A 16,846-nucleotide genomic window follows, 5' to 3' on the forward strand; every position below is an offset into this window, starting at 1 on the left:
TTTTTAAACTCTGAAGTTTGATCCTGTAAAAGAAAGTTGTGAGTTGCTCCAAACCTATAAAGAAGGAGCATTTCCAATCATGTAACTTGCTCTGGTAGTAATATAAAATGGTACATCTGCAACAGAATTTTTGAAGCCCTATCAGAAGGCAGATACAGGGAAAATACAGAGGTATGAAAAATATAGCAGCTCCTGACCTGGGAGAAGACAGGGGATAAGAGATGGAGAGAGGAGAGGTGGAGGTAGGGAGGGAAAAAAAGATCAGTATGTAAACACCTAATTATAATGTGAGACACTATTAAATCAATACCTGGGTGCTATGAGGTCCATGGGTGCACTGAACTGTTGGAGGGGGTGAGGAGCATCTGTCATTTATGTATACATCCTCTCCAGCTCTGAGCTGCACCATCACTTTATTTTTTTAAGATTTTATTTATTTATTCATGAGAGACACACAGAGAGGCAGAGACACGGGCAGAAGGAGAAGCAGCCTCCCTGTGGGGACCCTGATGCAGGACTCGGTCCCAGGACCCCAAGATCAGGACCTGAGCTGAAGGCAAGCGCTCAACCCTGAGCCACCCAGGTGCCCCTGCACCATCACTTTAGATTCCATGCCTGTTGTTGCAGCCCCCCCCCCCCCACACACACACGGCCTCGTATCGCTGGAGCAGAGGGTAGGGGAGCAACAATCTGTCCTGGCAGGGAATCTTCTGAGTCACGACTGGAACAGCCTTCCTCTTGCTATTTTTTGATGCACAGGTCTTTCCTCCAGAGCTGGGGAGGTTAAGTCCTTTAACACAAGCCCTACCTCTAACTGTTTGGGGTTTTAAGAATGAGACATGTGTCATTTCTCTCTGGCAGGAATGAGGGTTTCAGCTGTTTATCCAACTCTCCTTAAAAACCTGACCTACCCTTCCTCATGTAATCTTTTTTTTCTTTTTTTAAGATTCTATTTATTTATTCATGAGAGACACAGAGAGGGGCAGAGACACAGGCAGAGGGAGAAGTAGGCTCCATGCAGCGAGCCTGATGTGAGACTCGATCCCAGGACCCCGGGATCATGCCCCGGGTTGATGGCAGACCCTCAACCGCTGAGCCATCCAGGTGCCCCCTATATGTAATCTTTGAACACACATTTAACCACAGTCCACTCTGCCAGGGATGCTAAACCCTGTCCTTTCTGTCACGGAATCTAGTCTGCAATCAGCATGACAGCAATCAAATATAAACACAGGTAGATGGGGGTGCCTGGCTGGCTCAATCAGTGGGGCATGCAACTCTTGATCTCAGGGCTGTGGGTTTAAGCCCCACACTGGGTGTAGAGTTTACTTTAAAAAAAAAATTGGGGATCCCTGGGTGGCTCAGCGGTTTAGTGCCCGCCTTCAGCCCAGGGCCTGATCCTGGAGACTCAACATCGAGTCCCACGTCGGGCTCCCTGCATGGAGCCTGCTTCTCCCTCTGCCTGTGTCTCTATCTCTCTCTCTTTTTCTCTGTGTCTCTTATGAATAAATAAATCAAATCTTTAAAGAAAAAAAAAGTCTTTGAAAGAAGCACACAGGTGAATGTAGAATTCCATGCTATGACCACAGTGAAGGAAAAGGACAAAGGGTCCCTCACTCGTCAGTGTGTCCTTGCCACTCCCCGCGTGCCGGGCTGTTCCCATTGTGCCGCATCCCCCACCACAGCTCACGCTGCCCCTCGGCCTACAAACCTGGGAGTCAGCCAAGATGCTCCCCTCATTTCTCACCATGACGGCTCTCCCAACTAACCAAGCATAGGCTTCAGGGGTCAACAGTATCAGTTTGAATCTAGACTCTTCCACTTAGCAGCTGGGAGCTCGAGCAGGTAATCTAACCTCTCTGCCCTCAGCTTCTTCATTTGTAAAAAGGGGTAACAGTGGCTGCCTCAGAAGGTGGCGAGCCCTGGCACGTAGCAAGTGCTCAGTGAACAGCGGGGGCTGCAGCCCTCGCTGCTAGTCATACCACTTCCAAATGGCTTTGCAGCTTCTGTGCTTCTCTCCATTTCCACTTGCCCTGCCTTGTAGAGACTGCTAGAGGCTGAACGAAAACGCTCCTTTAAGCTGCCCCGGGGATGAAAGCCACTTGCATGCCTGACTTTTCCAAGAACAGGAAGCTCCGAGCAGAAACCACTCAGCAAAATATATTGAAGGGATCTCACACGTGCAGCCCCAGCTTTTGTCTGCCACCCCAGTCTGCTTCCTGCGGAATTAACCCCTCGTCGGGGATTCTCTTTCTGCCTTGAGTGAGGCTCACTCTGTCCCCGAGGAAAAGGCTAATGCACTTTTTATTATCCTGATGGAAGTAGGTGCCCAAAGGGAGGCTGAGCCTCAGCCACTGCTCAGGTTCCCCTAGAAGGTGATGGGTTTGGGGATGTCTGGGGTGTATCCGGGTGGCAGCCTGTGGGCCAGGTAGGGCTGGAGGGGTACTTGGAACCCTGGTCATATTACCTTTTCTCATTTTTCTTTGGAGCACTTACTATAATTGAGGTTAATTCATGTTACATGATTATTTGCTTCATATGTCTGTCTTTTCCATTTCGCTATTAGCGATCTCTGAAAACAGAGGCTCTCTCTCTCTTGTCCTATCCTCAGGAACATGGCTGGCACAGAGTAGATGTTCTGTTGATGTTTGTTGAATTAACCAACAAATAAATAAGTGAAGGGTCAACGAGTGAGTGCACAGTGCTTTCTGGGAAAGCCACGGTGCATGGCAGTTGTTTAGCATGAGGAGCAGCGGAAAGAGGGCCCTGTCGAGGGCAGGAGGTGGGCTGGGGAGCAGGGAAGGTGACGGTACAGTCAGGCAAGTAGAAGGCGGGCATCCCACGTCAGAGCCGTGTGGGCATGAGCTCAGGGCCTCGAGATGGTGCTTCCCAAGTCTTCATAATCCCGGCTCCGTACCCCTGCCCCCACCAGGTGAGAGCCAGTCCTCTAGATATGACCCTGACCCACATGATTAGGCCCACCTTTGTTGTCTGGAGTTTGGTTCTGAACATAATGGGTAACCTTTTGTTTGTTTTCCAACTGTAAGTTTATATTAAAATATGAAAACGACTTTTTCAAATAGCGCATAAAGCCTATGGAGATTTTTCACACCTTCCTTGAATGTCAAGCTAAGAAATCTACTCTTTATCAGAAATACAATGTGAATCATTAAATTATTCTGAGAAAGGAGAAATTTAATTTTAGAATGATCAATCCTACAGCCAGTGAGGATGCCAGACTGAAATAAGAAAGATCAGAAGCAGGGAGTTTAAAGAGAAGCCAAAGGCATAGGAAATACTCTTCTGGGCGCAGGCTGTGCCGGGGGTAGGGCTGGGACGGGGCGTGAGAGCCCTAGATGCCTTGAAAAGGCATCCATGGGGCAGCCTGGGTGGCTCAGCAGTTTAAGCGCCTACCTTCAGCCCAGGGCGTCATCCTGGAGTCCCGGGATCGAGTCCCACATTGGGCTCCCTGCATGGAGCCTGCTTCTCCCTCTGCCTCTCTCTCTTTCTCTCTCTCTCTCTCTCTCTCACTGTCTCTCTCTCAGTCTATCATGAATAACTAAATAAAATCTTAAAAAAAAAAAAAAGGCATCCATGGAGATGTGGCTCCATGGAGAGGGGAGCAACTGAACAAGAAAGCGGGATTGCAGGCAAAGGAGGGCCCAAGCCCTGGTTCCAGATGTGTGCCTGTGCCCCTGTGCCCCCTGGTTCTGGACGGTGTTGATCTGCAGGTCTACCCTGGGATGGCCGGCCTCTGGCTCGACAGGAGAATGCACAGGGATCCTGGTGCTCTTATTTAAATCATCTCCAGTCTATGCCACGAAAGACTGACTTTTCCCCAAATAGCTATTCTGCATGAAACACAGAAAGCAAAACAGAACACATAATCAGCGACTATTCTCTTCTACCACGCAGAACCCCACACATCAAACCAGCCCCTGAGCTCCCAGAACACCACGTCCCTTTCTCATTCTGAGAAGTAATTGCAGTGCAGTTCGTGACCAAAATGAAAAGTCCATTTTTAACCATAGCCTCATAATTATCCATCTAGATGAAGAAGGCCAAAGTCTCTGTGGTCCAATCCCTCGGTCCCCAAGGCAGAAACAGGATTCTGAGAAAAATTTGGGAGCCAGTGTGTGTATGTCTACTGGGAAAGAGGGGAACAAAACTAAAGACCTCTTCTGATGATTCAGTAGGGCCCGGTTTAGTTGTCATTCTGGTAACAGGTGAGCCGCAGATCTTTATGGAGCATCATCTGTTGGTCAGACACTGGGCTACCCGCAGGGAACAGGGAGCTCACGGTGAAGAGGAGAGGAGTAGGTGGGCCAGGGAAATGCAATGTGATGGTGCTCCGGTGGGGAAGGTCAGGGGCATAAGGACAAGATCCAGCCGGCCTTCGCAGATCTAGACAGACTTTACAGAAGGGTGGCATACTAGTCAAGAGCTGGGTAACAAGTAGAAATTAGCCAGGCAAAGCAGGTTGGATGCAGGATTATTGTTCCAAGAAGAGGGGATTGTGCAAAGGCCTAGAGGTGAGAGCACAGCAGATTTGGGGAACTAGAAGTGGTTCATCATGGCCAGAGCTCAGAGCCTGAGAGAACAGGAGCTAGCAGGCAGAAACCAGATCATGGACATTGTCCAGTAACAGCTCAAAGGTTACACTTTTTCCAGTAGGAACCGTGACAAGTTTTGAGATGTGCATTCTAGAAAGTTCACTCTAGGTGCAGCTGCAATGTGGACGAATGGAAGAGACAAGACTTGAACTAGGGAAGCCAGTTAAGATGCTGTTGTAAAAAACTAAGTGCCATATGGTGAGAAGGCCAGAGTCTTACCCTGAGGGAGGGCAGAGCCGGAGCTGGGACTCATGATTCCTGGCTTTCGGCCAGGGTGCTTGCTCCCCTCTCTGCCTGGTGTCTCCCCTCCCCTCCAGCCCATGTTCGGAGGGATTCTTTCTCTTTTTCTCAGCTTCCCCTTCCTGTTAGTCTCCTGCAAGTTGGTCTGCACTCTTTTTATGGATGAGGTACCTAACTGCCAGCCAGCCTAAGTAGCATGCCTAGGACAACACTGCTCAGTGATGACAAAATCAGGATTCACACCCTTGTCTCATGTTGAGTTTGACTCTTTCTGCAGAACACTCTCTGAAACTGCTGTGAGAGGGGCTTCAGATACGAAAAAGGAAGACCTTCCTGGTTGGATATTTCCTGGAAGAGTCTTCCCCGTATTCAGGGGCCTTTGTCTGCATCATGAGGCTGCAGTCACTGGGCTTTACAAACTGCCTCCTTGCAAAACAAATTACCAAGTAGTATTCTACTGATTATCTTGTTGATTAATGCCACCTTCCCTGAAAAAGGGGCTAGAAACAAAACCACAATTTTAAGAGCAAACATATCCATTATGACAAGAAATATATGTGATTTGCATTCTCATACGTCAGAACAAAGACTCAGCCTGAGACAAAAAATATAAAATTGCACGAGATTAAAAAGTACTTCATTCATTATATATAAATAGGATCTCGTTAAATTAAACACAAGCAAGAAAGATGACAAGAAAGTACACCAAAATGCTAACTGTGGCTCTCTCTCAGTGGTGGTATTTTGTTAATTTTTACTTTCTCAGTTTTCTGGGAATTTGGAAAATTATTAAAAATAAGCATGTGTTGTTTTCATAATTACAAAATTTTTAAAGATGGATTGTTGAACTTGAGAAAGCAGTAGGTTTCCTTGAGAATAATTGAACCCATAAAAATCCAAAATTCCTGAGTAAGGTTTCTAACTGACCCATTTTTCAGTATTTTCACCCTTGGAGCAGTTATCTGTGACTGGAATTGGAGTGACACCGCATTAACGAAAGAGCTTCCCCTGACTGCGTGGGGGAGTCAGGATAACTCCCGGAGCAGGTGTGCTGGCCAAGAGTTCTTCAAGCATCCGCTCTAGGTACCTGCCTACCCTGGCTGGAACCCAACTTGGAGAATGTTCCTGTTGCCCTGGGAACCCCCCACACCCAGGGTCTTTATGCAGTCGTGACTCAGTGCTTACCATGTGGTGGTCAAGCACAGAAATGGGTGTCTCTGGATATCTGTCGGGCAGCACCTTTACCAGGGAAGGCAGTGTGCAGGGCCCATGCACAGCCAAGGGTCTCTGTCAAATCGTGCCTGGCCCGCCTGGCTTACCCCCACTTCAGGAGGCCCCGAGATATGTGCGGGAATTCCTTCACCTGAGAAGGAAGTTCTCCCCAAACGCCCCTTAATCCCAGGCGTGTGCACACAGGTGCACACAGGCACACGCCACTGCTGGCACACCCATGTAGGCTGCGCGTATCCCGCCGCCCAGGCAGGTGGGTCATGTCTCCTCTCCACAGGACAGGCCCCCATCACTCTCTGTCAGCAGCTGACTCCGATCTGGTCGCCGTTCACCCCAGCGCACCCCACTGTCTCCATAGCTGCCTGTACATTACATGCAAGTCATGCGCCCTAATCTTATAAACATCGCACCGTTTTCGTTGACGGTCCCAAATGATGACAGAGGCCGACTACTGAGTGATGAAAAAATTCTCCTGCGCTCCGTCCCTTTTATTTTTGAAGGACTTTGACAGAATTATTTGGATATTCCAATTGCTTAGGGAAACTCATTGCACAGTGATTCTTGCAAGAATCTTTATTTTTGCTTTTTCATTCTCACCTACACACGGAAAAGGCAGATCTTGCAGTCCTGCCTTAAGAGCTGCAGTCTAAACAATAGCCTACACGGCCGTGCTTAGGCCACTAGGTGGTGCACACACATGTCTGTGCACTGGAGGTTTGGTGGGCCTGTCACCCGGTTAGACTGACTTCCCCACCACGGGAGGGGTACCGAGCAGGAGCTGCTGGAGTCCGAGAGACACAGTGATCCTGTGGGTGGGGGGGGAAGAAAGAGGGTCTCCTGTGGGAGGTGGACAGCAGTACTGCTGGCTGTGCAGAGGACAGGAACAAAATCATAAAGGCAAGAAAGCCTAAAGACGTGGCGGAGGGAGGCCTCTATAGCGGAAGGGGCTTGGTGCTTTCCATGCTGACTGATTCCTGCCTAACGGGGCCGCAGCAGAGGGAGCGACACAACAGTTGAATCATTTGAACCAGATGACCTCAAACATTCCTTCCAGACCTTTGTGCTGGCGCTGGAAACGGATGAAATGCCAGTCTTATCCCTGGGTAAGGACCTCAGGAGAGAAGCAGAAGAAACAGTTAAAACAGGGTGTGATACAAAAGGTTGGCTTTGCAAGATGCATCCGAAGAACAAAGCGTGAACTGTTCAAAGGACAGAAGGTTTGGAAGTTGGTGTGCAGAGAAGACGTTGTGGGCGTCTCGAGCAGTGAGGGACGGGGGGCAACTCCAAGAAGGCAGAAGATGACGAAAGATTAGGCAGAGAGAACAGCATGAGCAAAGGCATGGGGTGGGAGGGTTAAAAGGATGACGTGGATCTCAGGAATGCTTCATTGAATTTAGCAAATGCTTCCTGAGGGCTACCGTATGCCATGGACTGAATAATACACCGTCCGGGCCCTTGAGATGCTTTCCAACCGTGTGGAAGACACGCATCCCCTGAAAATTGCAATGTGAGAGGAGAGCCGAAAATGTGGTCCCTTCTGCATTCGGACTCTGTCCTTTGAGCCCCCGCGTGGTCTACAGGGATTCTCAGGGATCGCTGTGTACCAGAAGAGGGAGCCCACGCGCACGTACCTGGTTGCATTGGACTCCCTATCCCTAAAGGTATTTCACTCCCTCATTCTGTGGGTGTGAAGTTTGAGGCCAGAGACATACAGTAAGCTGTCCACACTCCACAGAGAAGCCAAGACACCAGCCCATGTCTGTCTGCCTCCTGTCAGGTTTTCTTCTCTTTTTTTTTTTTTTTCTCCACTGGAGTCTGGACACAGAGTCACCATTTAGAGATAGCACTTAATTAGGACATAGACTTTTTTCACATAAATAAACTTCTTTCACCAACCAGTCATCACAAAGTCAGGCTCATGGAACAATAGGGAGACACGCTGTATTCTTTCCTCATGCATGAGAGAAGCGCCGAGTCACACAGGTTGGCCTTGGCAAAGGCAGCTTGAGCCAGTCATGCTACTGGCCTGGTTCTGTGTTTGGGAGGGAAGGCGGTCTGGCTCCAGCATTCCTTCTAGCTTGTGGGTGGGGGTGTTTCTTTTCAGAGTGAGGATGTGTGTTCACAATGTAGGTCAGTGACATATTGGAGTTGTATTGTTTGCTTGAAAATGTCAACTGGAATGAGTTAGGAACTGGCAGGAAAACACTGATGTTGACTGAGAAGTCTGAAGGGATACAGATCTGCTTTTAGGCTCATGAGAAGTCATTGAAGTAAGGGGTAGAGAAAATCTTAAAAAGGTTTTGACCGGCACAGATCAGAGTTAGAGGAGGAAGAATACATGAGGGCAAGGAGATTTGAGACCAGGTCTTATGAGGAAAGGACATAGGAACTGGGCATATTTAGCCTAGAGAAGACACAGATGTGCAGATGCCCAAACTTTTGTTGTGGGCCGAGGCAACTAGAAACAGTGATGATGTCACGGGGAAGCTGCTTTTAACCCCGCTCAAAGGAGTGCTAACCAACTGATAAGAAATAGGGAGTTTCTCATCAAGGAAAGGGATGAAAAAAGCAGTTCATACAACTTGGTGGAGTCATTGCAGAGGGGATTCCTATCCTGATAGCAGGTCAAACTCAATGACCTTTGAGCTCCAATTATCCATAATTATTTTTTCTTTAAGATTTTTATTTTAGACAGAGAGAGAGAGAGTGCGCATGTGAGTGGGGGTGGGGAAGGAGAGGGAGAGAGAGAATCTAGGGCAGACTCCCTGCTGAGCATGGAACCCAACACGCGGCCCCATCCCAGGACCCTGAGATCATGACCTGAGCCGAAATCAAGAGTCAGGCCCTTAACTGACTGACCCACCCAGGTACCCCCCAAGTGTCCATAATTCTATGAAAAAGGAAGAAATAGCTTATATAAACCAAGGGTTACATGGACGATAGTGATACCAACACCACCAACACAATACTGAAGATCTTTTTACTGAGCCTCTGTTAAGTATCAGACACCATCATAATGATTTATGCATATCGTTATATTTTCGACTTTCAAGCCACCATCAGAACTGACTGAGTTCTAATCCTGGCCCTGCCATTTAATGAAGATGTGGTCTCAGGCAGATAATTTTCCTCTCTGAACCTCATGCGATACCAACCTCGCCCTATTGCCAAAAGTATGAAAAGAAATGTTACGTTAAAGCCCCTGGTACCCTGCCTGGCCTATAGTTGTTACTCAAAAAGTGTTTCTGCCTTCCCATTTCTGTTTAAGCAGGATTTCAGGAAATTGTTGTCCATTCTTGGAGAGAGGCAGGATAGAGCAGATGCAGATATGGTGAAATATGGCAAAGAATCCATTAGAAGAAATATTGGATAATCAGAAGCTCCTACAGTGTGTAGCCTAGAGCAGTGATTCTCAAAGTGGAGTTTGCTTGGTCCCCTCTTGAGAAAAAAAAAAATACGGATTTCCAGAACTGCTTATGGAAAATCAAGTGTAGAAAAGAGAAAGAAGTCCTCTGAGGCTTAATAAATCCTGACTTAAATCTCTCAGAGTGTTGCTCACTGCCCCACCCCCAGCCTCCAATACCCACTTCTCTGTCTTCATGGTTCCCATAACATCCAGAGCCTCCCTGTAGGTATGCTGTGATGTGGGGCAAGCCCACTGAGATATTGATCTCCTCAGCCCTTGGATCAGCAAGTGCTAGAGGCCTTCAAGCATAAGCAGCCTCATCCATATGGCCCAGTGTGCCAGACAGATATTTGCTGTGATTGTCGTATGGTACAAGGAGATAAGGATTCAATTAGAGAAGGAATGGTTTGATCATCAGTAATTAAAATTGTCATAGCATTGCTGAGTAAATTAAAAAAATAAACCCGCCCAGGAGTACTTTGGTTACAAAGGAATATAAGGAGGGTGGCAGTGACATGAGGTCCCAAGGCAAAGAGGATTGCCAGGATATGAGACACTTAACCAGCGCAGCCAGTGTGAGCAAAGGCCACGGGTACAGAGGAATGAGCCCATGGCCTTTCCCTTAGTAAAGGTTTGACTGGAAGACCTCTAAGACCTCTCACTTCTGACCATCTCGGGTTGAACAAAAAGGCCATCCATTCCCTTTGTCTCTGGGTGCAGTGCCTCCGTGCAGAATTGTGAGTGAGCACCATATTCTCCACCTTATACCCTGCTCTGTGTGTCGGAACATCTCTTTTGCATTTTCCCCCTTGAGCTGCTAAGCACAGTTTGGCTCTGGCTCAATTCAGTGATCTCACACTATGTTTTCTTTTGCAGCAACAGCGGCAGCTTGACCTCCTGACAATAACCAGCCCCGGTGAGTAGGTGTGGCCATGCTGCTTTGGCTTTTTCCCTTGTTTCCCAGAGTGATGCCTGGTGGCCTTACCAAATGCAATTCCTGCCCTCCTCCTTTGAGTCCCTGGATGAACAGCTGAACTCTTGGTGCCATGAATAACCCTTCTCCCTCCATCCTCTGCCCCATGGGCAGTTGTTTTGTTCCTTCCCTCCCAGCTCTGTGCTACGTCCTCTTGACTCTGCAGATGACAGGGATGATACTGTGGTGTTGCTGCATATTCCAGGGGCAAGTTCTCCCCAGATCACTCAGTGAACTCAACTGTCAAAGAAGTGTGCTGGTCTCATGTGAAATAAGTTTTGAAATAATGGGGAACAGGGAAACTGCCTGGCAGGGGGCATGGGATGGAGGAAGGATGGCTCATGAGGAGGGACTTGTCTGGGAAAGTGACCAGGTTTGGCCTTTTGTGCTGAGGGTCAGAACATCTCTTGTCTCACACTTGAGGGGAAGGTCAAGTTCCCCAACAAAGCTGTGGCCATGCGATTAAAAGGTCCTTTCTTCCTCCTAAGCCTGGCATCTAGCCTCTAAGCCTGGTTGAGTAGTTTAGTGTTGCCAGCGAGGTATTTTATTTTGGTTTGAGAACTTGAGGCAAAACCAGCCAACAAGAGATGCTATTTTGTCTTGGGAGCCAAGAGATGATGATGCTAGCAGGGAAGTGAGCATTCAAGAATGGGTGTGGTGGGTCATCTTTGTCCATTCAAAATATTTAACAGCCCTGGTGACGCCCTGCTGTGCTAGGCATTAGCACTTTGGTTCCTGGACTATGGGAAGATGGCATCCTGGGAGAGGGGCAAGTGTGACAGTGTGGTCACATGGAATGGTCGGGGGCTCTAGGAGTGGCTAATTACTGATAAAATATGGAGGCCATTTCAATATTTTGGCATCCAGTATGGCTGTACCACATTATCTCTGCCTTTTACCAAGCTTGCCATGCTGTATCTGGGTGTCAGGTGGCTCACTTACAAAGAGGTTGAGAAATTGCCCTCTGCAGGCACTTTCTTAGCACAAACACTAGTTATCTGGTCTCAGTCACTGAGGTATGAAACAGTGACTACAAATGTAAGTTGGATCTACCCAGTTCAGTGACCTTACTGTGTTTCCACCTGATAGAGCTTGGTCAACTTGAGACTTTAGGAGAACAGAGATGAAGTGGTTTGAAAAATGTTTAATCGGTTCTATAGATGAGCTATGTTTAATATATGTGTGAGTAACATATGTAGAAATTCCAGGTCATGGGCTAACATAACTAGAATGGCCTACTGGTGTGACCTACCAGTCCCTCCCCACTAAGGTGTTGGTGAAGGACTTTCTTCGTCCTGTCCTGTTTGGTTTCTGCCCTCTATAATGGTGTGCTCCACATACACTACCTACATTGCCTGCTTCCACATTCCAGTCTCGTTTGATCACATCCTGATATGATGCTGGTGTATGAATTGGAGGGAGTTCTCCATATGTCTTCGGACCCTGTTTGGCTGTTCTTTTGTACTAGCTCTTTCTGTTCCTAATTGCTGCTGCACAAATTCAAGTAGAGTAATTGTGACTCTGAGTGTACTCCTTTTGGAGAGCTGTGGAACCGTAAAATGCTAAGCGCTGCCAGAGTTTGGAATGGTTTGTAATTTTACCTACTTTTAGATATGAAAAAAAAAATATCTCTTGGGTCAAAGCTTCTCAGAAGGTGTGTTGTGGCACACTGGTGTACTGCATGTTGGCTGCCTTTGTGTGATATTGTGAGATGCGCTCTTGTGTACTATTGATCCACTTATCTCTAAGGGACCCAGGTAGGACCTGGGCAGCTGGAGCCCCCAAGGTGATAGCCTCACGCCAGTGTGCCAAACAGATATCCATTTGTGCCATGATATGGAAAGGTGAGGAAGCACCATTAGACCGTGTATTATCCGGACAACTCTATTCCATGTCAAAATCACATTCCTTTATTGTTATTGACTGCCGCTCACTTTTAAAGTCCTCCCTATTCCCTGTCTTCAGAAGTTGCAGCAGCTGTCAGGGGGCTCACACCCTCTCTGGGACTGCCGGTAGGAGGTCCTAGCTTGTCTGTGCTCCTCACCAGACCACCCTCAACATAGAGCTGCAGTCTGATGGTGCCACTCTTCATAGACTAAGAGCTTTCAGAAACATTCGTTGGGAATTTGGAAGCCTTAATAATCTGTATTATCTTCTTTTCTTATTTTGTTTGTGGGGAATAATTTGGAATATACAGAAAAGAGAAGAAGTAGTATGTACAGCCTTTTATTGCCTCCTCCCCACCAAACACCTTGGCTTTATCATACCAACACTGAGCCATCTATGCCAGAGAGCCCCTATTTAAATTTATATAGTTGAGACTTTTCTATACTCTCACCTGATTGCAACTTTCTCCCTTCACCCTATAAATAACCACTATAATAAATGAGTTTTTTCAATACCTCCATATACAAAAATAAAACCGGTATAACTGGTATTCTTTTACAAATTCCTCTAAGTGATGTCAAACTGTAAATGGCATTCCATGACTTTTCTCCTACTCATTATCATATTGTAGAGATTGATTCAGGTAGATACATGTACCTCGAGTTCATTCATTTTAACTGCTATATAGTATTCCACATACGATTATATCACAATTTATCCATCTTATTGATCTTAATTTATGCTATTTCTGGGTTTTTTTGTAATTGTAAGAAATGCTAATAAGAGCATTTTTGTGCATGTATCCTTATGTAAAAGTGTGAGAATTTCTCTAGGACATATAGTTAGGAGATGAATTATTGATTATGTGCATCCTCAAATTTACTACATAATGGCCGATTGTTTTCTAAGGTAGTTGAGCAAATATATACTTCTAGATGCAAAGTATAAGGGTTTCTGCTTCTTTGAATGCTCAGTACTTAAAATTCTCAGACTTACAAAATTTTACCTATCATTATGATAAACATGAAGTGATATCCCATTATTTTTATAATATTTGTTTCCCTGGCTACCAATAAGGTTGAGTATCTTTTCATATGTTTATTGACCACTTTGCTTTCTTCTTTGGGGAATTGACTTTTTGTATCCTTTTTCCATTTTCCATTGGGTTGTCATTTCTTTTTATTGATTTATAGTTCTTTATTATTCTGAATATCAATACTTTGTCATTTATATGCATTGAAAATATCTTCTTTCAGACTATGTCTTGTGTGTGTGTGTTTAAAATTAATGTACTTTTACATGGAAGATTAAAAAACTTTAATGGGGTTAAATTAATCAATCTCTTGCTTTACGAGCTTTGCTTTTATGACTTATTTAGGAAATCTTTCTCTACCTGGATATCATTTTCTTCTGTATTTACTGCTATGAATTGTCAAGTTTTGTGTCATACTTGGGTCTTTATCTCATTTAGCACTGATCTTTGTGCATAATATGACTTAAGTATTTAATTTTTTTGTTTACATATGGATAACCCATTGTCTCAGCACCATACAACTAGTACATCCTTTCTCCCACTTATTGGCAATTACATGTCTGTCATACAGCAATTTTCCTATACACGGAATCTGTTTCTGATCTCTCTGTATTATTATTCCATTGGTCTGTCATACTTATTCTGCATTAACTCCATGCTGTCTTTATAATAAATCTTAATTTTAGTATTATCTTTATAATTACTAAGGAGACATCCTTTCCCTTTCGTGGTAATCATTTGGAAACACTGTTACTTGATTTTTTAAAAAATAAAATCTAATAATCCGTGTATTGTAACAGGTGAATTTATAATCTATTGTATTTATGATAATAAATATAAATATATTTGTATGAATACCTACCACCATATTTGTGCTGTCTACCATTCATTTCCTTTTTTCCCCCCTTGTCCTACCTTTTTGGTATTATGTTTTATATATTACCTGCTTTCTCCCTGCCCCATCTACAGATTTGGACGCTGTTTTTTTTGTTTCTAACCTAAACTGGTTACCCTTTGAATATACATTTCATGATGTATTTTCATACAAGATCTACAGCCTTTGACAAAATTAGCCTTTGTAATATGCAGAATAAAAGATGGACTACTGAAGTACCTGGCTGGCTCAGTCAGTAGAGCATGTGACTCGTGGTGTCGGGGTTCTGAGGTGGAGCCCCATGTTGGGGGGAGAGATTACTCAAATAAATAAACTGAAAGAAAATGATACATTATTGTTGAATGGTGCTGAGACAATGGGTTACCCATATGCAAACATATTTTAACCCTTATTGAAATCTGCCCTGCCACCACCTAGAAATTATTATTATAAGTTAAACTTAGAAGTTAAACTTTTGCAAAAAAGAAAAACAATATTTAGTAATAGCAATGAGCTAATTTACTTCTCCTATGCAGCTTATGGAGTTCTGTGTTCCCCTGCTTTTTATCCCGAGATTTCCTGTGTGACCTTATTAAAGTAAATCCTTTAATAGCTGTTCCGTGAGAGTCCATAGGCAATCCTCTTAATCTCTGTATGTCTCTATTTTGACTTCTCTTTGGAATAATAGTTTGGCTAGGTATAAATTTTACTTTGAGAAAGACTTTCCTTTGTACCATGAAGATTTTTTAAAATTTTCCGACATACATAGTTGCTGATGAGAAGTCTTCCATTATTTGTTTTTTTATAACATCTTTTTTTGATAAGATACAAGATTGCTTTTTAATCTTAATGTTCTGGTTTTTTCACTTTGATGTATATATGTGTAAATTTATTTCTATTTACCCTGTTTGGTACTCTGAGTATACTTCTAACTGAAAATCTATGCCTTTCTTTAATTCTGAGAAGTCATTGGCAAACTTTCTCCTCAAATACTGCTTTTCCCTTATTCTTCAGACTCTCTTCTTCAAGAATTTCCATTAGATGACTGTTGGATTCTCTCAAGTGGCGTTCCATGGCTGTTAACTGATTTTTCATAATTTTTTATCATTTTTTCTTATTGCACTGATTCTGAGATCCCTACAAGTAACTTGCATTTATAAATTCATTTTTTGACCATGTCTCGTCTAGACTTCTTTCCCTGTCTTTTTCAATATTTCAATGACTACATATTTTTAATTTCCAAGATTTCTAATTTTGTTCATATCCACCTGTTCTTGTTTTATTTCTGCCTATTCTGTTTCATAATTTCTTATTCTGTTTTAATGCCTTCATTTGTTTCTCTGAACATCCTCAATATGCTTATTTTAAAATCTCTGCCTGTTCTATAAAATAAGTTTCATCTGGAGAGAATTCAAGTTATAATTGTTAATTTTGTTTAGTATCATTTTTAGCATTTGATTTCTTCATGCATTTTGAAATTTTAATTTGTAGGATCACTTTGAGGAGGAAGTTTTCTGGTTTTCGCTGTCTTCATCACCGACCCCATGCCCTGCAAACCCCTACTGTGCTCACATCTCCCTGTGTGGTGTTTTTTCTTGTTAACTTTACCCACATCTCAGTATTGGACCTGGTAAATAATGGGGATATATTGCATGAAGTGACAAAAAGTCATCAGAAGAGGCCGCATTGCTTCTGTTTTCTGTGTCTGTATTCCTCACCTCTCTAGGCCTACAATGCACAGGGCTATCTGCCAGAAACTGTGCAGCAGCCTTCATTTTTTTTTCCTATGCTCATTTCAGGATATGAGAGCCCCACCCTATGACTCTAAGCAGAAGATCTTATTTCTGATCCTCATCTCCCAGAGTACTTTCAGTCTCTGTTATCCCATAGGAGGCAAACTTTAGCTGTTACTTCCTGCTTCTATGTTCAGATCTCAGCAAACAAGTAGGCTTGAGACAACTTACCTTTCACATTTCTGTACATTTCAGCTTTGGGGGAATATATCTCTTACAACAGAGCCCATATATTTTTTTTCATTTCTTTTTTTCATATGTTATCTAATATTACTATTTGATGGAAATGAATAGACTTATTGAAGCATAACTTATTTAGCCATTTTTAAAAGACTTTATTTATTTATTTGTTAATGAGAGACACAGAGAGATAGAGAGACAGAGACACAGGCAGAGGAAGAAGCAGGCTCCCTGCGGGGAGCCCCATGTGACACTAGATCCCAGGACCCCAGGATCACAACCTGGGCTTGAAGGCAGACACTCTACCGCTGAGCCATCCAGCCATCCCTTCTTTAGCCATTTTACCCAAAATCTAACTATAGTTTATTCCTTACTTTTTGGAAAGTTTATTCTACAGCCTTTTCAATAAAAGGGAGACAGTATGAAGAATTATTTTCCTCCTATTCAAGTAAAACCCCTAACTACCAGACTGAGAACAGAGGCTGTTATTTTTGCACATGTATATACAAATACATATGTAATTTAAAAGATAAAATTCAAATGATACTGTGTAAATTGTTTTATTTGAATGTAGTATGAACATTTCTCAATGTTATTAAGTATTCCTAAGAAGGAAT

At 44.2% G+C, this 16,846-nt stretch overlaps 1 protein-coding gene across 5 annotated transcripts in view; it reads left to right on the plus strand.

Annotated features, from left to right (window-relative positions):
- Positions 1-16,846, plus strand: part of LOC112914739 (BEN domain-containing protein 5) — a 1,350,915-nt gene that overhangs the window by 1,025,397 nt on the left and 308,672 nt on the right. For all 5 annotated transcript variants that reach the window (XM_072724031.1, XM_072724033.1, XM_072724032.1 and 2 more), the window contains exon 6: positions 10,366-10,405. In XM_072724031.1, the coding sequence (XP_072580132.1) occupies positions 10,366-10,405 (40 nt within the window). The remainder of the gene's footprint in view (positions 1-10,365; positions 10,406-16,846) is intronic.

The sequence above is a fragment of the Vulpes vulpes genome, chromosome 10, assembly GCF_048418805.1.
Source record: "Vulpes vulpes isolate BD-2025 chromosome 10, VulVul3, whole genome shotgun sequence".
NCBI lineage: Eukaryota > Metazoa > Chordata > Mammalia > Carnivora > Canidae > Vulpes > Vulpes vulpes.